The sequence below is a fragment of the Aquarana catesbeiana genome, linkage group LG02 (genome assembly GCF_042186555.1).
Source record: "Aquarana catesbeiana isolate 2022-GZ linkage group LG02, ASM4218655v1, whole genome shotgun sequence".
Lineage (NCBI taxonomy): Eukaryota > Metazoa > Chordata > Amphibia > Anura > Ranidae > Aquarana > Aquarana catesbeiana.
In genome coordinates, this window is record NC_133325.1 from 455,614,870 (window position 1) to 455,639,235 (window position 24,366).

At 43.0% G+C, this 24,366-nt stretch overlaps 1 protein-coding gene across 2 annotated transcripts in view; it reads left to right on the forward strand.

The window, feature by feature from the left end:
• The window catches only part of SH3D21 (SH3 domain containing 21), a 178,217-nt gene that overhangs the window by 25,549 nt on the left and 128,302 nt on the right, over positions 1 to 24,366 (forward strand). For both annotated transcript variants that reach the window (XM_073615621.1, XM_073615620.1), the window contains exons 2-3: positions 17,002 to 17,162; positions 18,961 to 19,027. In XM_073615621.1, the coding sequence (XP_073471722.1) occupies positions 17,002 to 17,162; positions 18,961 to 19,027 (228 nt within the window). The remainder of the gene's footprint in view (positions 1 to 17,001; positions 17,163 to 18,960; positions 19,028 to 24,366) is intronic.

Genomic DNA, 24,366 nt, shown 5'->3' on the forward strand with positions numbered 1-24,366 from the left:
AAAAGTCATGGTCAGAGTAAAAGGTCAAGATCAGTCTATTTTAGGTAGGATTAACCACTTAAGCCCCGGACCATTTGGCTGGTCAAAGACCAGAGCACTTTTGCGATTCGGCACTGCGTCGCTTTAACTGACAATTGCGCGGTCGTGCGACGTGTCTCCCAAACAAAATTGATGTCCTTTTTTCCCCACAAATAGAGCTTTCTTTTGTGGTATTTGATCACCTCTTCGGTTTTTATTTTTTGCGCTATAAACAAACAAAAAATGACAATTTTGAAAAAAACGCATTATTTTTTACTTTTTGCTATAATAAATATCCCCAAAAAATATATAAAAAAACATTTTTTTTCCCTCAGTTTAGGCCGATACTTATTTCATCTACATATTTTTGGTAAAAAAAATTGCAATAAGCGTTTATTGATTGGTTTGCGCAAAAGTTATAGCGACTACAAAATAGGGGATAGTTTTATGGTATTTTTATTGATCATTTTTTTTTATTAGTAATGGCGGCAATCAGCAATTTTTATCGTGACTGTAACATTATGGTGGACATATCGGACAATTCTGACACATTTTTGCGACCATTGGCATTAATACAGCAATCAATACTAAAAAGTTGCATTGATTACTGTAAAAATGTCACTGGCAGTGAAGGGGTTAACCACTGGGTGGCACTGTAGGGGTTAAGTGTGTCCTAGGGAGTGATTCTAACTGTGGGGGGGAGGGGCTGTGTGTGACACATCACTGATCACTGCTCCTGATTACAGGGAGCTGTGATCAGTTACAGTGTCATTAAGCAGAATGGGGAGATGCTAATGTAAACAAGCATCTCCCCGATCTTCCTCACCGTGAGACGATAGCGGGTATTCCTCGGGACCCGCGATCACGGTCACGGAGCTCCCGGTGGGCGCACGTGCAGGCCGCCTCTTAAAGGGCAACGTACAGGTACATTAATCTGCCTGTACGTGCCCTTCTGCCGCAGTATACAGTATCTCACAAAAGTGAGTACACCCGTCACATTTCATTTCATGTGACAACACTGAAGAAATGACACTTTGCTACAATGTAAAGTAGTGAGTGTACAACTTATATAACAGTGTAAATTTGCTGTCCCCTCAAAATAACTCAACACTAAGCCATTAATGTATAAACCGCTGGCAACAAAAGTGAGTACACCCTAAGAGAAAAAATGTCCAAATTGGGCCCAAAGTGTCAATATTTTGTGTGGCCACCACTATTTTCCAGCACTGCCTTAACCCTCTTGGGCATGGAGTTCATCAGAGCTTCACATGTTGCCACTGGAGTCCTCTTCCACTCCTCCATGACGACATCACAGAGCTGGTGGAGGTTAGAGACCTTGCGCTCCTCCACCTTCCGTTTGATGATGCCCCACAGATGCTCAATAGGGTTTAGGCCTGGAGACATGCTTGGCCAGTCCATCACCTTTACCCTCGGCTTCTTTAGCAAGGCAGTGGTCGTCTTGGAGATGTGTTTGGGGTCGTTATCATGTTGGAATGCTGCCCTGCGGCCCAATCTCCAAAGTGAGGGGATCATGCTCTGCTTCAGTATGTCACAGTACATGTTGGCATTCATGATTTCCTCAATGAACTGTAGCTCCCCAGTGCCAGTAGCACTCATGCAGCCGCAGACCATGACACTCCCACCACCATGCTTGACTGTAGGCAAGACACACTTGTCTTTGTACTCCTCACCTGGTTGCCATGACACATGCTTGACACCATCTGACCCAAATAAGTTTATCTTGGTCTCATCAGACCACAGGACATGGTTCCTGTAATCCATGACCTTAGACTGCTTGTCTTCAGCAAACTTACTTGTGCATCATGTTTAGAAGAGTCTTCCTTCTGGGACGACAGCCGTGCAGACTAATTTGATGCAGTGTGTGGCATATGGTCTGAGCACTGACAGGCTGACCCCCCCACCCCTTCAACCTCTGCAGCAATGCTGGCAACACTCATATGTCTATTTCACAAAAGCAACCTCTGGATATGACGCTGAGCATGTGCACTCAACTCCTTTGCTCACCATGGCGAGGCCTGTTCTGAGTGGAACCTGTCTTGTTAAACCGCTGTATGGCCTTGACCACCGTGCTGAAGCTCAGTTTCAGGGTCTTGGCAATTTTCTAATAGCCTAGACCATCTTTATGTAGAGCAACAATTCTTTTTTTTCAGATCCTTAGAGAGTTCTTTGCCATGAGGTGCCATGTTGAACTTCCAGTGACCAGTATGAGAAAGTGAGAGAGATAACACCAAATTTAACACACTTGCTTCTCATTTACACCTGAAACCTTGTAACACTAACAAGTCACATGACACCGGGGAGGGAAAATGGCTAATTGGGCCCAATTTGGACATTTTCACTTAGGGATGTACTCTCTTTTGATGCCAGTGGTTTAGACATTAATGGCTGTGTGTTGAGTTATTTTGAGGGGACAGCAAATTGACACAGTTATACAAGCTGTACACTCACTACTTTACATTGTAGCAAAGTGTAATTTCTTCAGTGTTGTCACATGAAAAGATATAATAAAGGGGGCGTGGCTTAGCGATGGCCGTGTGAGGAAGCATTTCTAGAGAGCTCCTGGCTTCCCCCTACCCTGCCCGCACAAAACGACGGCTAAACTCTCGATCAATGCGGCATGCCAACCTGCAAGAAATACAAGACGAGAGCTTCGGTTAGTGGCACCCGGAATTCCACCCCACGGAGCAGTATACGGAGCTATTTTCCGGACTCCCAGAGGAGCTCACCGGGCGCCATTGTATCGGCACCACGTGCACGTTGCCCAGCAGAACCTACTATACTGCCAGTATCTACACCCCCATCCTCGCTCGACGGCTCGGAGTGTCCTCTGGAATTCACAAGAGATCCTCATACAGCAATGGCGAACTCGACGAGGTACGGAAGAGACATACCGGATGATATCCGCGCCATTCTACAGGCACTCCCCACTAAAGCTGATTTTGAGGCCCTACCATCCAAGTCTGACATTGAGGCCCTTATCCAGCGAGTGGAGGAGGCCCATACCAGAGACATACAAGAGATTCGAGAGGAGATGCGGACGATCGCAGACCGAATGGACGCAGGAGAAAGCTCGGTTAGTGCCCTCACACTACGGGTGTCTGACCTAGAGCGTACACAAGAGACCCAGGCTTCCGCGGCGGTGGATTTGCAGCTCCATCTCGAGGACTTGGAGGACCGCAGCCGCCGCAATAACTTGCGGCTGAGGGGTCTCCCAGAGGCCACTGGAACTGAAGACCTGGAGGCAACAGTGACGGCCATCTTTCAGGGGATCCTGGACACTCCGCCACCATCCATCGAACTGGACCGCGTACACAGGACGCTCGGTCCAAGACCCACGGATCCAGACAGACCCCGAGATGTGCTCTGTAGGGTACACCGATACACCCAGAAGGATCTTATACTCCGCAAAGCGTGGGAACAAGGGGAGGTAATGTTTGATGGCGCCGAGATCAAGATCCTCCCGGATCTCTCCAGAGCCACGTTATTGAGAAGAGCTATGCTGAAACCTGTCTTGGAGCTAGCAAGGAGGCAGGGATGCACATACCGCTGGGGATACCCCCTGGCAGTAACTTTCCGGAATACCACAGCATCCTTTACCCTGCGCACTCCAGCGGACTTGCCAGCTCTCTTTACCTTCCTGGGGTCAGAACCGATCACTGTCCCTAATTGGCTGACCCTTGTACCGCGCCCCACAGGCAGATCTGGATCCACTGCTCATCGATATCAACCGCCTCGCCAACAACGTTCCAGAAGGAGGTCCAGGGCACCCTCCAGCGAGGGCACACGTGAGTCATGATGTTGCTACTCCATACCAGACCAATCTGTTACCTGAGCATGACATGTCATTATCATTCCTGATGTTGTTGACCTATTGACTGACCCCCTCTAAGTGTGCGTAACAGATGCCTACATGCTCACTGACTGACAGGCATTTAGATCTGATCCACCTGAATATAAGAGACCTTCATTCCTTGGGACATAACTATACTGTGATATGAATACCGGATAGAGGAGGTGGGAACATTACAAAGCTTATGTTCGGATTGGATTGGGTATGCCAGAACTGTAGGAGATGTTAAGGACGCAAAATTCCTCCCGTGTTGAAGGTCACATGTTCTGCACTTACCGCCCTATTGTACTGTGTTTGAAGGAGACTCCGCCCACTACGGAGCTGGGAATATGACACGTGAATGCTCAAGCATAAACTTGCCCCATAAACTCTGATGGGATGATGACCGCTCTCACAACACAAGCTCCCACTTCGTATTGAAATGGCGCACCTGCAGAAGGGGATGATAGTTCTGATGCTTTTAGCACCGGGAGATCTACTCCCGTAGAGGGGGGTATTTGAGAAATGCACGTGGGGAACTGGGGAAACGACCTCTAGCTAAATTTAGTTTCTGGGCCTTTTTCCCTTCTCTTTTGTGTTTTTTCCTTTCCTTGGGCCCGGAGGCTGCTCTCCCCATTTCCCCTTGTAGGCATCATAGAAACAATCTTTCTTACCTTGTTTTCAATTATTATCATGCTCAGGTCGGGGCACTATGTGTACCACACAGATTGCAAAAAGATATATACCTGTTTACTAAGCAGTTGCTGTTACGTGTTATAACCATGCTGTACCTACATGACCAGGTACAATAGCCGTTCCCAATGTAACATTGACATATACAGTTTTATGGCGGGGTTTTTTGGGGGGGGGGAGTCAGTGAGTTCAAACCTGGCTATCTCTTTTCACAACCCCAAATAGGCCTGCGCTCGATTACCAGTTAGTACTGGTGAGCGTCCTAGTACCGTAGTACTACTGATCTAGAATACTCCACATAGAGTCTATAAGTGTGATTAAGCACTTGCTAATTACTCCTTCCACCCTCTGTTTTCGGTTTCTCCTTACCTTCCCCCCCTTCTTATTTGTTCTCTCCCCCCGCCCCCCCCCCCTCCCCTCTGACCTGCCCCCCCCCTCTCTCTTTCACCCTATTCTTAGATTTTTGGACAGGGGGTTTTACTTGATTTAAACCCTCATATATCTATTTCCCCTACCTTCTTCTTCCTTCTGTTCTGTTCTGCTCTGTCTCTGTCTCACTCACCCTTACCCTCCCCTCCCCCCTCCCTTCTCTTTTTGGGTTAGTCTACCCCCCTCCTTTTTTTTTTTTTTTTTTTTTTTTTTTACTCCGACATGGCGGTAGATTCTCTTACAGTGACCTCTCTTAACGCCAGGGGCTTGAACACCCCGGAGAAGAGGCGTATGTTACTTTGTGACTTTAAAAAGTCGCGGACTGACATCGCCTTCATCCAGGAGACCCACTTTAAAACGGATAAATCCCCCATACTGCAAAATAGATTTTTTCCCCGTGTTTACCACTCAACTAACTCCCAATCCAAATCTAGAGGGGTTTCCATAGTGATATCCAGCAAACTACCATGGGAATTTCAAGAGATGCTAGCAGACCCCGAGGGGCGTTTCCTATTTGTAAAGGGCTTGATTGCGGGGAATCAGTTCACATTGGCCACACTGTACGCCCCAAATGAACATCAGGACAGATTCCTTAAACGCACAATAGAAAAACTGACAAAATATAAACAAGGCCAACTACTCATGGGAGGAGACCTAAATGTCCCTCTGACCCCTTCAATAGACACGTCATCTGGTAATTCCTCCTTCTCCCCTGCCGCCAGAAAACGAATAATGCAGACTTTACTTAGTGCTCAGCTGACCGATGTGTGGCGCCTTCAGCATTCAAGGGAGAGAGACTATTCCTTCTTCTCTCCCCCACACAAGGTGTATTCCAGAATCGATCTCTTTCTGATGCCCCATGATCAGTTGCACCTTGTGAGCTCCTCATCAATAGGTCAGATCACATGGTCCGACCATGCTCCCATTTCCCTCACATACATCCTCACAGACCGACCCTCACCCAGATCCCTGTTTTGGCGTCTGAACGAGAGTCTTCTACAAATTCCCGAGGTCCTGGAGGATGTAACTAAAGAGCTTGATCTCTACTTCCGAGAAAATGATACTCAGGGATGCGACCCCGGAATATTGTGGGAGGCTCACAAGTGTGTCCTGCGAGGGGTTCTAATTAAACACGGGGCGTCCATAAAGAGAAAAAGAAATGCACAAATCACTAAATTACTTGCAGCTTTGGCCTCAGTAGAAATGCAACACAAACAAACTCCCACTAGAGACCTGGAGGCGCAGTTGATGACGCTACGTACACAAATAACAGACCTATTGCGCTACAAGGCAAAAGCGGCCCTCCAGTTCTGCCGCAAAATATCCTACGAATCGGGAGACAAATGCGGGAAACTGTTGGCCAGATCTGTGCAAGATCTTAAATCAACTACTTATATTCCACAAATAATTGGCCCCGATGGCCAAAGAGCCTCTACCCCACAGCAAATATCCAAAGAATTTGGAGACTTCTACTCAAGCTTATATAACCTACCCAGCTCCCCCACTGAACGAGCAAATATAGATAAATACATCTCTGACTCACAGCTCCCATCCCTTCCGACTGAAACCCAGGAGATCTTAGACGAACCAATAACTTTAGAAGAACTCCAGTCAGCAGTGAAATCTATGAAACTAGGTAAGGCCCCAGGACCTGATGGTTTCACTGCCCAATACTATAAAGCCTTTCTCCCCATCTTAGGCCCACGGCTAGTAGCCTTTTTCAATGCCCTGGGAGAAGATGCTAAGTTCCCGAGTGAGACTCTAAAAGCCCATATCTCTTTGATTTATAAAGATGGGAAAGACCCGAGCACGTGCGGAAGTTATAGACCCATTTCCCTCTTAAATTTGGATCTAAAGTTATTTTCCAAGATAATTGCCACCAGACTAGCACAACATCTCCAAAACCTAATACACTTAGACCAGGTTGGGTTTATACCCTCCAGAGAGGCAAGGGACAACACCATCAAGGCCCTCAATCTTATCCACGTAGCAAATGATAGCAAGACCCCCAGCATATTTGTAAACACCGATGCCGAAAAGGCCTTTGACAGGGTGAACTGGAACTACATGTTCTCAGTTCTCCGTCATATTGGCCTAGGAAACAAGATGTTGAAGTGGATCCAAAATATCTATTCCAATCCCTCTGCCCAAGTAAAAGTTAACGGTGTGCTATCAAACCCCTTTTCTATTGCCAATGGCACTAGACAAGGCTGTCCCCTTTCCCCCCTTCTATTTGCCCTATCCTTGGAACCCTTTTTATGCACTATTAGAGCAAACCCAGACATAACAGGACTTCAAATAGGTGACTCCCACTGCAAAATCTCAGCTTACGCTGATGATCTACTATTCTCCCTAACTAACCCTAGAATATCTCTGCCAAATCTCATGCAAGAATTCAAAACTTATGGAGCCATATCTCATTTAAAGATAAACTTCTCAAAGTCAGAAGCAATGGGCATTTCTATACCCCCCCTGACACTAAGGGACTTACAGTCTAATTTCAATTTTAAGTGGACGGATACTGCCCTAACATACCTAGGTACAAAGATCCCCTCTGACCTGTCACGTACGTTTGACCTGAACTTCCCACCCTTGCTGATTAAAACCCGGATTTTGCTAGAAAAGTGGAACGCAGGTTTTCACTCCTGGTTCGGGAGATGTAATCTTCTGAAAATGTGCGTTCTACCTAAATTTACTTACCTGATCCAAGCACTACCCATTAATATCCCATCCTCATTCTTCAAGCAGGTCCAATCCCTCTTCACCAGATTTATCTGGGCTCATAAGAAGCCCCGCTTAAAACACTCACAGCTCACGCTCCCCAAAAGAGAGGGAGGAATAGCATTACCTGACATTCGCCAATATTATCTAGCCTCTCACCTAGGACGAATACTGGACTGGAGGAGAAATAAAGCATTTAAACTCTGGGTCCTACTGGAACAGAACCAAACACTGATACCTTTAAAGAGTGCACTATGGTGTTTTGATGCCCTCCCACCTAAATTGAGGTCGCATCCCTTGATAGGCACCACCCTGAGACATAGCTACCAAACAGCCATGCAGACCTCCCTCACAACAAAAAACTCGCCCCTACTCCCCATTCTTGGCCACCCAAACTTCACTCCGGGATTACATACTGTGGACTACAACAACCTTAGAGACTCAGGTAGAGACCACGCAGCCAAATTTATTGTAGAAGGACATTGGCCTTCCATACAGGACTTAACCAACCCGGCAGGTGACTACCATCTCTGTTTCTGGAAAGCTGCCCAACTGCACCACTTCCTCCACTCCCTTCCAAAAACACAAACGTTCGTCCGCCAACTAACGACGTTCGAGGAGCTCTGTTCAGGAGAAGGCCCATTGGCCCATATTCTATCCCAAACCTACTCACTACTAATCTCACCAAACGAACAACCCCCACCTCCTTACTTAGCTAGATGGGAAAGAGACCTGAACTGCTCGTTTTCAGTAGCACAGCGACAACGCATACTCACACTTGCCCTTAAGTCCTCGCTTTGCACTAAAATTCAGGAAACAAATTTCAAGCTTCTCACCCGTTGGTATTTGACCCCCTCCAGATTACAGAAATGCTTCCCTACCTCCTCGAGCCGGTGCTGGCGCTGCGCTGAGGAGGAGGGAACCTTGATTCACATTTTTTGGTCATGCCCGAAGTTGAAGGACTTCTGGGGAGAAGTCAGACGGATAACACAAAAATGCACAGAGTATAGTATCCCAGACGAGGCCGCGTTCTTTCTTCTACACCTTTCCTCGATCCCCATCAAGAGATATAAGAAATCTCTCACGCGTCACTTGCTCAATGCTGCGAAGACGTGTATCCCACTTTGCTGGAAACAATCCTCCCCACCAGCCCTCTCGTTGTGGCTGCGGAGAGTAGAAGATATAAAACATATGGAAGACCTGATCCTTACTGCTCAACATAAACAAGAAGCCTTTAAAAAAACTTGGGACATCTGGAACGCATTTATTTATTCCGAGGAAGGACAACGCTTACTTGGCTTATAACTCCTTCCCCATATGTATTGGGTAGACTCCGTTGAGCCCGGTATGCTGGCTTAACTACCGCCATGTCTCCTTCTTCTCTCCTCCTTCTCCCTCCTCCCATTACTTCTCTATTATTTCTCTTTCTTTCCCTAAACCCTCTCCTCTATCTTTCCCACCTCTTCTCTGGTCTAGGGACTTCGGTCCCCATTTTTCTATAGAAAATATGGAAAAAGTCGGGAGGGGAATACCCCGGAGCCGTAGATATCAACACTTTGTCTCGGGTTTCTGTATTTTTTTTTTATCTAAAGTATGCATATACTAGGAAGTCTCAAGCCTAAAAGTGTACTGTATTATACTCTGTACTGATTCAACCCTTGTATAACGACCATGACAAAGTGCTTTTTGTTTATGTTTCTGTATCGGGGCCCCACCCCTGTTTGGAGTTGAATAAACTTGATATTTGAAAAAAGAAAAGATATAATAAAATATTTACAAAAATGTGTGGGGTGTACTCACTTTTGTGAGATACTGTATCTGCGTGAGGTGGTCGGGAAGCAGTTAAAGGGATTGTAAACCCTTAAGGTTTTTCACCTTAATGCATTCTATGCATTAAGGTGAAAAACCTTCTGTAGTTCCGCAGCCCCCCCTGTTTTACTTACCCGAACACTGTTTTTCTCCGGGCTGTTGTCTCGTGTCCTGAATGGATAGATTGATAGTAGCGCAGCCATTGGCTCCTGCTGCTGTCCTAGCCATTGGCTCCCGCTGCTACTCCCCTAAAGTCAATACTTTGTAGAGCCACCTTTTGCGGCTATCACAGCTCCAAGTCGCTTTGGATAGGTCTCTATGAGCTTGCCACATCTTACCACTGGGATTTTTGCCCATTCCTCCTTGCAAAACTGCTCCAGCTCCTTCAAGTTGGATGGTTTGCGCTTGTGAACTGCAATCTTTAAGTCTGACCACAGATTTTCTATTGTATTGAGGTTTGGGCTTTGACTAGGCCATTCCAACACATTTACATGTTTCCCCTTAAACCACTCAAGTGTTGCTTTAGCAGTGTGTTTGGGGTCATTGTCCTGCTGGAAGGTGAACCTCCGTCCTAGCCTCAAATCACACACAGAGTGGTACAGGTTTTGCTCAAGAATATCCCTGTATTTAGCACTATCCATCTTTCCCTCAACTCTGACCCGTTTCCAAGTCCCAACTGATGAAAAACATCCCCACAGCATGATGCTGCCACCACTATGTTTCACTGTGGGGATGGTGTTCTTTGGGCGATGTGATGTGTTGGGTTTGTGCCAGACATAGCATTTTCTTTGATGGCTAAAAAGTTCAATTTTAGTCTCATCAGACCAGAGCACCTTCCTCCATACATTTTGGGAGTCTCCCACATGCCTTTTCGCAAATTAAAAATGTTCAATCTTGTTTTTTTAATGAAAATAATGGCTTTCTTCTGACCACTCTGCCATAAAGCCCAACTCTATGGAGTGTACGGCTTATTGTAGTCCTATATACAGATACTCCAGTCTCTGCTGTGGAACTCTGCAGCTCCTCCAGGGTTACCTTAGGTCTCTGTGCTGCCTCTCTGATTAATGCCCTCCTTGCCTGGTCCGTGAGTTTTGGTCTGCGGCCATCTCTTGGCAGGTTTGCTGTTGTGCCATGTTCTTTCCATTTGGTTATGATAGATTTGATGGTGCTCCTAGGGATCATCAAAGGTTTGGATATTTTTTTATAACCTAACCCTGACTTGTACTTCTCAGCAACATTGTCCCTTACTTGTTTGGAGAGTTCCTTGGTGTTCGTGACAGTGTTTGGTTAGTGGTGCCTCTTGCTTAGGTGTTGCAGCCTCTGGGGCCTTTCAAAAAGGTGTGTATATGTAATGACAGATCATGTGACACTTAGATTGCACACAGGTGGACATCATTTCACTAATTATGTGACTTCTGGAGGTAATTGAAGTTGTAATTGTTGTAATTGAAGTAATCTGAAGTTGCACCAGAGCTTTTTATTGGCTTCATAATAAAGTAAGTGAATACATAGGCACATGCCAACTATCAGTTTTTAATTTATGAAAAATAGTTTTAGGTATATATCTTTCTAATTTTACTTCACCAACTTAGACTATTTTGTTCTGATCCATCACATATAATTCAGATTAAAAAAACATTGAACTAAAGGCTGTAATGTAACAAAATAGGTAAAAAGCCAAGGGGGGTGAATACTTTTGCAAGGCACTGTATTTCTGTTGATCTAAATTAAATTAAATTAAATTTAGTTCTGTTGACAACTAAATTTAATCCGAAATGATTCAGTGTTCTATGACATAAAACATGAAACCATCTAAGGAGGTGAATACTGTAGCCAGCTTAGCTGTCTGCAGTCACTTTATTTATTTATTTTTATAACAGGTGTTTTTTTATAGTGGCACCAATTTACGGAACGCTTTACCTAATGTACATTCACATCAGTCTCTGCCCTTAAGAAGCTTACAATCTAAGTAGTGGTAAATGTAGAGGTGTACTTAGTTTTTTAACCTGACTGCTTTGCATTTTTATTCATTTAGATTAAAAGAACAAATACACCATGTTTATTTTATGTGTTACTTTTTTGATATATTATCTGTAGGCACATTTTGAATGAAGATGTATGAAGATGAAGATAATGTTTGCCTCTTCATATATGTTCAAAAAAAGTCAACCATTTCCATGGAATGTAGTTACTTTTGCACATAACTGTGTATAATTTAGGGCTTGAGAAATGCCTGTATCATTATTTCAATTGTTATCTTATATTTCTGTCGTAGTTTCTTTGGAATTTTTTATTTATTTATTTATTTATTTTTGATCATCTAATATCCCTTATCACAGTCACAGAATCTTCGACACATGCAAACACTATGCACTTATCCTTTAAAGAGTCTGTGGCTGGAATGTAATTAATAATGCTTACATAAATAACAACTTGAGTCAGGATATAGCGTACACAGTAAAATACGTACTTACACATGGAGCAAAAAATAAGCATTCATTAATCACTTCCAGAAAAAACATGGATGTTCAATCAGTCATAGTCTCATGATTTAGAGATATAATTAGTATCATGCATCAGGCATGTTGTCACCTGCTTTTTTAGGATATTGCAATAGGCTGGTATGCAGGTTGTGATAACTCGCCAGGGCTGTGTTAAATAGGCATCCATTTATCATTTCTAAGCAGTAGCATGCTCATTTTTTCTATTTTTAATGTTTAAAAATTATTATTAATAATACAACTACTACTCTAATTTGTTTCAAATCTAGACCTATATAGCTTTATCCTTGTATAAAAAAAACCCTAAATGAGTTCCCCTACCCCCCTATTTAAAGTTATTACCACCCCTTGCTGTGATACTAAAAATCAGATCAATTACATGCAACATTTTTCCCCTTTACAATGTGTAGCTTTTTCCTACCCTGATGCACAGGTGTGGCTGTAAATTTCATAGTAATATTTGTAAAAGTTAAGTTGGGCTTTGCCATTCATCTCTATGGAACTTTTACTTTGATGCACATTTGTAAGGCAAATCGATGTGTCGTTTCATTTTCATGCACTGCTATTGTCATCCAAAGAGGCCTTTAGCACCTGGCAACATATTAAAAATGGAAATAAACTTTCCTAAAACAAGCATGACAGCATCCAGACAAGGGGAGAAGAGTTGGGTAAATAACAGGAATTCCCCCTGTCCATTCACAGAATACCTTGCATTTTGTGAAAAGAGTACAAGGCTTTTTGTGAATGTTTTCAATCGGAATTTATTAAAGATTTTCACATAAACAAGATAAAGCATGAAAATCAATTCCTATCGGGAAAACCGTTCGTCTGTATGCTATTCCGACAGATCAAAAATGACGCAAGGGCAGCTATTGGCTACTGGCTATTGAACTTCCTTTTGCTACTCCCGTCGTGTGTCATCGCGTTCTAAACGATCAGACTTTGGTGTGATCGCGTGTAGGCTAGTCCGTTTCAGCGGAACTCTGACGGAAAAACCATCAGAGTTTGTTCTGATGGAAAAAACGGTCGTGTGTATGCGGCATTATAGAAGTAGAAGTGAACGCATAGGTAGGTTGTGTTTATGTAAACTGTGATCGCACCACACATGGGAGGTATCCCCACGAAAGTAATAGTGAGAGCAATAATTCTAGCACTAGACTCTCTGAACTGGTAACCTATAAAAAATTTTAAACTGTCACCTATGGAGATTTTTAAAGCGTGGCATGTTATGCAGCGTACACACGAGTGGACTTTTCGACCAGACTGGTCCAACGGACAATCCGACCGTCTGTGGGCTTCATCGGACCTTCAGCGGACTTTTCCGGTCAAAAATCTGATGGACTTTAGATTTGAAACATGCTTCAAATCTTTCCGACGGACTCGAGTCCGGTCGAAAAATCCACTAGTCTGTATGCTAGCCCGACAGACGAAAACCCACGCTAGGGCAGCTATTGGCTACTGGCTATCAACTTCCTTATTTTAGTCCGGTCGTACGTCATCACGTACAAATCCGTCGGACTTTGGTGTGATCGTGTGTAGGCAAGTCCGTTCGTTCAAAAGTCCGTCGGAAGTCCGTCAAAAGCCTGACGAAAGTCCGCCGGAATGGCCGTCGGACTTTTGTTGCCGAAAAGTCCGCCCGTGTGTACCCGGCCTTAGGTTTCTATTTACTTGGCCTAACATCATAATTCATATTTGAACAAATAATATCTATCTATCTATCTATCTATCTATCTATCTATCTATCTATCTATCTATCTATCTATCTATCTATCTATCTATCTATCTATCTATATATAAATATACATATATAATATATTTGTTTGTTTTTTTGCATTAAAATTAATTAACATGTATTTTTTCCATTGCGTTTGAAAAATCACTGTGCAAATACTGTGTGAAATAAAAAATTGGAACACCCACCAGTTTATTCTCTTGGTCCACTGCTTAAAAATATATATATATTTGTCATTTGGGGGGTCTGAGTATTTTTTTAGCAAAAAAAAATTATGATTTTTACATGTAGGAGAGAAATGCCAGAATTGGCTTGTTTATTTTTGCTGCTGATCATACAATATGGCCTAATATTTGCAAGAGACACAACTCAGTTAGTTGTTGCTTTCAGTGAACAGGCCCCACTCAGCTTGATAATGTGTTTTCAGGCTTTATTGCTCAGTTTGAAAACCTTTTGTGCTCTTTCAGGGGATGGTAATAACGGGAGGCTGAGCCATGGTTTTACCACCCCAGCCACCCATCTGAACTGACTGAATACAGCCAGATGGGGCTGTACACATGCCATGGCTGTGACATTTTGCTTCACAGTCGCAACATTTTCAGTCAGTTTTTTTATTGCCATTTGTGTCACTATTGGGGGGCAAACAGCCAGAATCAAAAATACATTTTTAGTATAGTGAGGGTAGATTAGAACATATGGTAATGTTTTTATTGCTGTTTGTGCTTTTCTTTCCAAGTGACAACCATACTTGTATCGGTGTAGCAGGGTCAAGAATTGATGGGGACATTTCCCCAATGGGGACAATGACAGAAATAAAAAACGTACAGGAAAATATAACCCCCCAACTTCATCCAAAATGAAAAGACAATTAGTATCCTGGTTTTAGCTCTGAAACCATTTCATTTTCCTGCAGCCCAAATCAAGATCATATTTTGCTTGTAGTTGAGCTTTGCACAAACAGGTGCATGAGCTTGAGGTGCAGCATTATAAATCACTTTGTGTCAGCAAATATTTGTATTGACTAAGCAATATTTGAGCTTTGCAATGTGCGATGTTATACATATAAGGATAAGCTTTGCAGTACAACCAGTACCAATATTCATTTGCCTTTACCTTCATTAGCTAGTGGAATCTAATTTTGTTATAAAAGTAATGTACAACCACCCAAGAATGATTTTACTTTACTTTATAAGCCCAAAGGGAAATCTTCAACTGTACTTTGAATGGACCTGGGTATTTCTGTTAAATGTCATGGCACTGCTATTAAACTTTAGCAATTCTCTAGTAAAGGTCCACACCTATGAAGCTCGGAAAAGTGGAGGAAGGTGGTCTGTTTATTGCAGTTCACCCATTACTGCCCATCTACCTTGTGATGTATTAGGTTCTTGGCAAAGTAACAGCTTTGTTCAACTCCAATCCCTTCAGCTGAAATTGATTGGGAATGCAGCAGGTACAGAAAAGCTGCTGTATTTGCAAAGGCCCCTCATTCAGACACGAAAAAGAGAAAAAAGACACACAAGAAGCGGAAGGAATGCTGCTCACCCCTGATATTGACAAAAGAAAAAGAGAGAAAAATCTCCCAAGGTGGGGTTTTCTGGCAGCAAAAAATTAAAATATAGAGTCAAAGTATGTAAAAAATTGAAAAAGTTTATTGTACAAAAAAATCACATATCATGAAAGTTAAGAAATGAGCTCCAGTAGGAAGTGTTTGAACCTTTAAAAATGACATACACTATACAGACATATTTCCATAATAGCATTGGACAAGAATGTCAACAATATGAGAAATAAAACTGACGCGTTTCAACCCATATACTAGGGGTCTTCTTCAGAGGGTCAGTCTGTTGAGAGATGTGTGGTATAGGTACACATGTAACAGGGCACTTACATACAATAACAGTAATATACAACGTATACACCTGATATAATTACCCAACAGTGTATGTCCAGTAAGGAAAGAGGAGACTTCCTACATATAGGTCCCTTTAAAAGCTGCTCACTCTCTCACCCCCAGAGGGTCCCAGGGCACCTCCACCGACACCACAACCAGAAGGAGGGGGCAATAGTCCACCGATGTGGCTTACGAGAAGTCACACTAAGGGGTCGCCCCCCATCGGGCCAAGTGATCGGTCAAGGGGAAAAAAAAATTCCTCATTCAGACACCACTTGCGTGTGGATCCTCCCTTGTGAAGTGACAGGAAGATACCCAACTTTGACCAAATGCTTTAGTACCCTTGGTTCGCTGTAGAAGCAATAGGATTATACCTAGGCTTCTCAGACATCCATCCGGTCCTGGACTTCTGCCTAGGTGGCCTAGTGGATGTTAGGACCCCAACATTACATGTTAAAGCGAAAGTAAACCCATCGATTTAACAGGTTCATTCCGAGCTGGGAATGTAATGCCGCATACACACAGGCGGACTTTTCGACGGACTAGGTCTGGCAGACTTTTCGACGGACTTTCCGATGGACTTTCCGACGGACTTTCGAATGAACGGACTTGCCTATACACGATCAAGCAAAGTCCGATGGATTCGTACGTGATGAAGTACGACTGGACTAAAATAAGGACGTTCATAGCCAGTAGCCAATAGCTGCTCTAGCGTCAGTTTTTGTCCGTCGGACTAGCATACAGACGAGCGGACTTTTCGATCGGACTCAAGTCCGTCAGAAAGATTTGAAACATGTTTCATTTCTAGGTCCGTCGGACTTTTGGGGAAAAAAAGTCTGCTGGAGCCCACACACGGTCCAATTGTCCGACGGAGTCCAGTCCGCCGGACCTAGTCCGTCGAAAAGTCCGCTCGTGTGTACGCGGCATAACTGTCAATCTGGTTGTGTCCTCAACCAAACTGTAAACCATCCAATGGCTGGTGTCATAACTGAGCACATGTGCAGATTTATGGCAGCTGAAGATTAAACAAAGGCCAAGATGGCAGCTCCCTTGACTGAAAACAATAGGAATGTTTACTTCCACTTTAAACTGATATAATTTGTTTTGCCTTTTCTAGCTTTCCTCACTTCACCCTATAGCTACAATAAATATTGACTTTTTCATTGCCTTACACAAATTATGAATTTGTTCTGGTACTTTTGCTAGTATTGGTTTATATTTCTCCAAGGTGTTGTCCTCACATTTGTTTGAGTTGTGACACTTGGCATTTAAGATTCATGTATTATGTTTAACTGAATGTGAACCATGTTTAAAAAAAAAAAAAAAACTAGCATAAACAAATTCTGCATCTTTGTAGGGGACATGCTTGCCCTTGTTGACTTTCAAGGGCAACTTGAAGATGAACTAAACCTCAAAGCTGGAGAAGTAATAAAAAATGTGAAGAAAACAGCAGAAGAGGGATGGCTAGAAGGAGAGAACAATGGAAGGAGGGGACTTTTCCCCCAATTGTTTGTAAAGGTACACACATCATTATAATTATATTATGTTTTTAAGTGTGTCTATTTTTTAGGAGCAATTTTAGACAAGCAGAAATACTGGGTGATGTTACCAATGCTATCTAGCAAGCACAATTGCACTGGTCAGAAAGTGTACTCAGTTTATCTTAAGCCGGCCATAGATGGTTCAAATCTCAGCCGGGTCAGCAGGGATTGTTCGAGATTCAAACTATCTATGGGCAGGCTGAATCTACCCAAGTTGGTTGATCTATCAACTTGGATACAACCAGCCTGTCAGATTTTACAAGCGATTATTACTAGTGGCTATTATAGCGACTAGCAGTAATCACTGTGTTCTCCTGACACAATGGCTCCGCGGGAGAGTTTCCCCATCAAGACTGACTGTGTTGATGGGGGAATCAAACGATTTTCTTTCCTGCAAGGAAAATCACTCTGTATCTGGCTGGCTTCAATTTAAAGTGGTGTTCCGGCCGAAATGATACTTTTTAAATAAAAATACTCCTATAATACACACGCTTAATGTATTATAGTAAAGTTAGTCTGTAAACTAAGGTCTGTTTTGTTAGTTTATAGCAGTAGTTTGTTATTTTATAAACTTACAGCAGGCCGTGGCCATCTTAAGTGTGGGCATCTGAAGCCAGACTGTATTTCTTCCTGCATCTCATCCTTGCAGATCTCGCACATGCTCAGTGCAACACAAGCAGTGTAATAGGTTTCAGGTCAGGTTTCCTTAGCAACGGCAGTGTCAGAGGAAGTTGCCACCCCTTCCCAGAAGGCATTGCAAACAGGAAATGATGCGATGGGCCACGGCCAGGGAGGAAGAAGTGAAAAAGGAATACAGCAGATATATAGTAGGTGCTGAGAAAAAAAAAAAATATCCAATTAGTTTACAGTGCACAGTCTAGTGGGGGATGCTGACGAGTTGTAAAAGTGGGTGGAACTCCACTTTAAGTTCTTTTTAATACATAGAGGGTCAGATGTAGGGCAGAAGGAATATAGCTCCTGAAGCTTGCACTGTGTAACTTCCTCTGTCTGCTACCTGAATCACAAATTACAACTTCCAAGGTAGGCCTGAATCTGATTGGTGCCTGTGACAATCTTTTAGTTCTGTAATTTTCTTATGTCTTTCTGAGTGGGGTAGGCAGGCAGGATGGTGTTGCAACATCACCAACAGGTGTTTTTGAGAAGATTACATAAAATGGTTTGGGTTGGAGCACTACATGAAAAATTAAATTATAAGTGAAGGCACAACTTTTTTTGGAATATAACCACTGCCCAGGTTTATATACTTGCCTTCATTTTAACCCCCCCCCCCCCCCACACACACACACACACACACACAAGGTTTAATCATGGGGAGAGTCCAAGGACAGTTAAATCTCACACCTGGTAAATTGATACCCTCATCTCTACTCTAGACACATTACAGCTCCTTTGTATCATTCTGAGCAAAGCAAAATGGCACAGTGTCTATGAGAACAAAACAGTTTCTATATTCTTTTCTAAAACAAGAAACATCTATTTTCATTTGTTTAAGTTTTCATAAATGAGCTCCAATTAGTTGTATTCATGGTCTTTTACAGACCTGCTTATGGTACATTGAGATTTGTGAAACAGGAAAAGCATATTGTTCTACCACACAATGATTCAAGTCAAGTAGTAACATTATGAATGTGCTTTTGTTGATGAAGCCCCTGATACTAGTTATTGTTGCACACACTTAAATAACATTTGCAGAGTTTAAAGGCTAATATGGTTGCCTATTTTTTTACAAGCATGTTTTTATGTTTCTGCTGCAGGAAATACCCTCACTTTTTCTAAGCGATAATGGACAGAGGTTCCCAAGATCTGTTAGGAAACCTAATGGTAAGAGGTTGTGTATTTATGTGGATTTAACTTTTTAACATTGAAAAAAAATCAAAAGTCAGTGTCATTTTATCCAGCTTTTCGACACTGAACCCCCTTTTATATATTTGATTCATGTAAAGAAAGAACATTTAGATGTATTAACTAAAACTAGTATCAGTCTGGTCAGAAATCATATAACCTAACAGAATATGTTTGAATTATAGAAGGAAATTCTAGTTCCCAGAGGAAATCCAATTATACACCATACATGTCACAGGATTTGAATCTGGGATCCTAGCTAAATTTCACTGGCCAAATGTCTGATTGTATTCTGCTTTAAACATTGAGAAGGTGGCAAGTGTATCTGTTTTTTTCAGCAGCATAGCAGCATCTAAACCAGCTGTTTAGTGAAATTGTAGGAAAAAAGGTGGAACCACATCATGCAGCGGGGTACCAGACATCTAACCCAGTGGTCATCAACCCTGTCCTCAGGGCTCACTAACAGGCCAGGTTTTGTGTATTACCTTGGGGAGATGCAGACTAGAATACTGCAATCAATGAGCAGCAAATGATATCATCTGTGATGTATTTGAGTTATCTTGCAAACCTGGCCTGTTAGTGGGCCCTGAGGACAGGGTTGATGACCACAGATTTAACACACATGGAAGTGTGTCTAATGCCGCGTACACGCGAGTGGACTTTTCACTGGTCCGACTGACTTTCCGACGGACTTTCGACGGACTTTTGACGGACTTCCAACGGACTTTTGAACGGATAGACTTGCCTACACACGATCACACCAAAGTCCGATGGATTCGTACGTGATGACGTATAACCGGACTAAAATAAGGAAGTTGATAGCCAGTAGCCAATAGCTGCCCTAGCATGGGTTTTCGTCCGTCGGCCTAGCATACAGATGAGCAGATTTTTCGACCGGACTCAAGTCCATCGGAAAGATTTGAAGCATGTTTCAAATCTAAAGTCCGTCAGATTTTCGACTGGAAAAGTCCGCTGAAGGTCCGATGAAGCCCACACATGGTCGAATTGTCCGCCGGACCAGTCCGGTCGAAAAGTCCACTCGTGTGTACGCAGCATTAGGCTCGGTTCACACTAGCCCAACTCCAAAGTCGCGTTACTTTCAGTGCAACTTTGGAGTCTGACTTTGATAGGACTTTGATGTGACTTTATACACTATGTGGCATTGAAGTTGTATTGAAGTGGGACCAAAGTAGTGCAGGGACCTTTGCAAAAGTCGGACAGACTTGTGTAGCATCAGTTAAAGGGGTTGTAAAGTCAGAAGGTTTTTTTTATCTTAATGCATTCTATGCATTAAGATAAAAAGCCTTCTGTGTGCAGCAGCCCCCCTCGGTCCCCCTAGTACTTACCAAAGCCTCATCTCTGCCCAGCGATGTCCACATTTGTTTTGGCCATCCGAGACTCTCCCTCCTGATTGTCTGAGACACAGCAGCAGCGTCATTGCTTTATGCTGCTGTCAATTAAGAGAGAGAGGGGGTGAGGCCAGGCCGGCTACAGCTCCATGTCTGAATGAACACAGGTAGCTGTGACTTGGCTCAGTTGCCCCCAATAGCAAGCTTCTTGCTGTAGGGGCACTCAACAGGAGGGAAGGGCCAGGAGCACAGAAGAGGCACCCGAGAAGAGGAGGATCGGGGCTGCTCTGTGTCAATAGATCACACAGAGGAGGTAAGTACAACATGTTTATTATTTTTATAGAAAAAAACAGGACTTTGCAATCACTTTAAGACAGCTCTCATAGGGAAACACTGAATTTCACATTTCATCCGACTTCGTCTCACAAGTGGGATCCTGTGTTGCATAAGTGTGAACTAAGCCTAATGCTGAATATTCTTTGCTTTAATTTATGGCTGCCTTCAGTGTGTGATGCATCTTAATTGATTGCCTAAAAAGGGGAAGAGAGAGAGCAGTAAGGCCTTCATATTTAGGGCCCTGTGAATGTACTGGTGAGGATGGGAATCGCTAATGGATTCTGAAAATGTAGAGTAAATGAAAAAGTATATGTCACGATTTTAAGTCTGTCTCATAAGGCAGGATGAAACAATGTTTGAGCTTGACTGTTGTTAAGGGAAGGAGTGGTGGGCTGTAATGTATCAGAATTGTAGTGAATAGAATTCCTAACACATCTCATCTATCTAGAACCATGGTGCAAAAAACACCATTACACTGTCACAATTTTGCTGTCATGAACAGGATGGTGCCAATTGAAAGTTGTCTTGAGGCTTTAGATTGCCATTTTAAACGGTTGGGCCTGAGAGTGACAGTCAGAAAGTTCTGGTGAGATAAATCCTGCCTTGCACTTGCCTGTAAGTAGAACACTAGGATGTGCTTCTGAAGCCTGCTGTCAGCTTGCCTGAAAGAAAAAATTAGAAAAGAGAAAGGTGTAAACAACTTTAACTCCCTGAGTCTAAGAAGGGCACTATTCTTGACATGGGACTCTATTTTAATCCTAGAAATTACACTGACTGTTAGTCTTTGGGGCTTGTGTGCCTTGCAAAGAGTTTCTGTTTGAACTCCTCTGGAAACATACAAAGACCAAAGATCTGCAGGGTGACTCAAGCCAAGAAGAGGCTTGGAGGGTTCCAGAAAAGTTCTTCCCACCAACCTTGGTGAGTTGTAAGAGACAAGACACTTCCTCCAGTAAGGAGCTGCCTGGTACGAGAGACCCCCTCCAGTAAGGAGCTGCCTCAGGAGATACTATCCATGATGCAGGTGGAAATTTGACAATCATATGATGTGGGTGATCCTATGAAGTTTCCTAACATTTCCATCAATGAGTTTATGGCTACAGTATCTTTAGAGGGCCAGAAGGATAAGACTGAACTGGAATCTGCAGTGGCCCTGTCTGTTGACCCTGGAGAGGAGATTGTCACCTCTGTCTACAGCTCTCGTGATCTGACAGAAGAGAACAATGATATCTTTATTGTGATTTCCAAGACTCCAGAGGAGACCACTGAAGAGAGAGGTAATTGACCCCTAACTGTGAATCTGAAATTTCCATCATTTGAATCTATTGAGTAACCAATGGTCATGGTAAAGAGAATCTTCCCCCCCTCTATGTTGTGGCCTGCTACAGTGGATGGCCTTGCTAGTGTTGTTTATAACTCTTTTCTGGAAAAGGAGCAGGTAGACAGCTAACTAAACATTCAAAACCCCAACAATTTTTCAACCTCCAAATGATGCAGGAGTACAGACTGGAGTTCCGTTCCTGTATCTTTCAAAGGACCTGTTTGATAAATTAGAAGAACAGTGTCAGGAGATCTACAATCATGCTGCGTTATACCAACATCTTGGAGATGGGAAACTTATGCTGAGGGACCACCAGCATTGTTTTAAAGAGTTCATTTATGGCTGGCATATTTTAAAACAGAAGATCCTCCTGGTGCATCCTGGAGCTCCAAACCTGGAATTCTATGTGAAGTACTGGATTCCAGAAACCAGCAGGCTTATTTATTACTCTACCCTAGGGATTTCTGTTAAAACATTTAATGTTTTTTTTTTCTATAGCCAAGAAACATTATGCTTTCATTTGTTGCAGTTGTGGCTGATTAAATGTGGTATCTTTGCTCTTGAAATAGCACAGGAATGTGCTGAGTTTTACTGGAGGGAAACGTTTTAGGAGGGGTCATCCCTTGTAGAAGGTTTTGTTATCCTCCTCCCAGGAGCCCTGAGCAACAACTGCTCTTTCTGCGCTGACAGGGCAAAGTTTTGCTCCAATCTGGAGAGAGACAGAAGTTTTGGTGGGAGGAGGTTTAGCAGTCTTAATTGGACAGTTGTAGTGAGGCCCCAATGAAGAAAAAGGGATCCATGAGGCGCTTGGACTTTGATGTGAGTTCATACAAAGTAGTGAGGGGAAAACATTTTAAGAGTTCACTGGTTCAGGTTAGGCTACTCACAACAGACATGGCTACTGTCCAATGGGTACCCCAGCAGGTTATCAGAAAAAAAGGAAAGAGTTTATTTGATCCCAAAATGCATTGGCTGTTTTTTTAGTACAAACTAATAAATTAATTTGGACTTTTTTATCATTTGGTCTGGCACTCCTTCCATTTGTGCATGTTTTTTTCTGGTAACCTGCTGGTAACCTGCTTAATACAAACTAATAAATTAATTTGTAATTTTTTATCCTTTTGTCTAGCGATCCTTTCTGTGTGCATGCTTTTTTCTGGTAATTAGTTGAGGAACAGTGAGGTGCCTTATTGTTTTGCTCTTCACACCAGTAAAACCACATCACCATGCAAGCAGATTCTGGACATCCCTTAACCTGGCAGAGTACAGTACCTTTGGCTGTGCTCCCTCTGAAGTTCTGTTAATACTCCCAGTGGAGGAATTAGGAAAAACACTCTGAAAGTATAATGCATTTTAATGTACTGTCAAAAAGAGAGGGGGGGCACACTAAGCCTTAACAGCTGAGGAAAGATGAAGATATTGACTGTTTACATGTTGTGAAGAATTTTTGTGTTTCTGTTTGGATTTATAGACTTTATTTTTATTAGTTAAAGTTCTTAATTTTTACTTAATTCAAAATTGGCGACATTACTTTATTCCCAAATGCACCGTTGAAAAGACTTTGTGAATTTTCTGATGAGGATGTGACTAAATAATGGATGCCAAGGCATGGAGTGAATGAAAATGTTTGAGTCTAGGCCATGAGATAAAGGCTATAGCTGTGTTTGAAACTAACTGCTGTAAGGGAAAGCAATGATGTGCTGTCCTATATCTAATTAAACCATAGGCAGGCATCTGGCAGAAGTTATTCTGGAAAAATTTATAAAAAGGTGTCATAGACACGCCTTTGAATTCCCCATGGGGTGCAACCCTGAAAGTGACAGTGCTTGTGTCCATCAATGCCGCCACTGAAGGAGGAGTGTCCATACTGGACACTCCTCCCTCAGTGTGCTCCTTTCCTCCCGGTCCACTGCACCCATCACATTGACAGGTGCATGACCAAAGAGTTTTGTACTAGGGATCGGCGGAGCCTGATGGAGAAGTGAGAGACTAGTTCCCCATCAGGTCCACTTTACTTTTGATAGACTGCGGATGGCAGTGGGTAGATCCATAGCCGCTATTCAATCCAATAGTAGATTTGGAATCTGCCCACTGCAGTGCGCTGTCAATCACAGGCATGGAAGACCTACTGGGGAACTAGCCATAGCGTTCCCATCAGGCTCCACCCACCCTGGATCCTGGATCCTGATGTGGAACTCTGAGACTAGTTTCCCATCAGACTATGAAAAAACAATAGAGGATTCCTACATTATTGGTTAGTGAACCATAAGGGTAAACTAACCCACCGATTCGCCCTTAGGGCGGTATATCTCCCA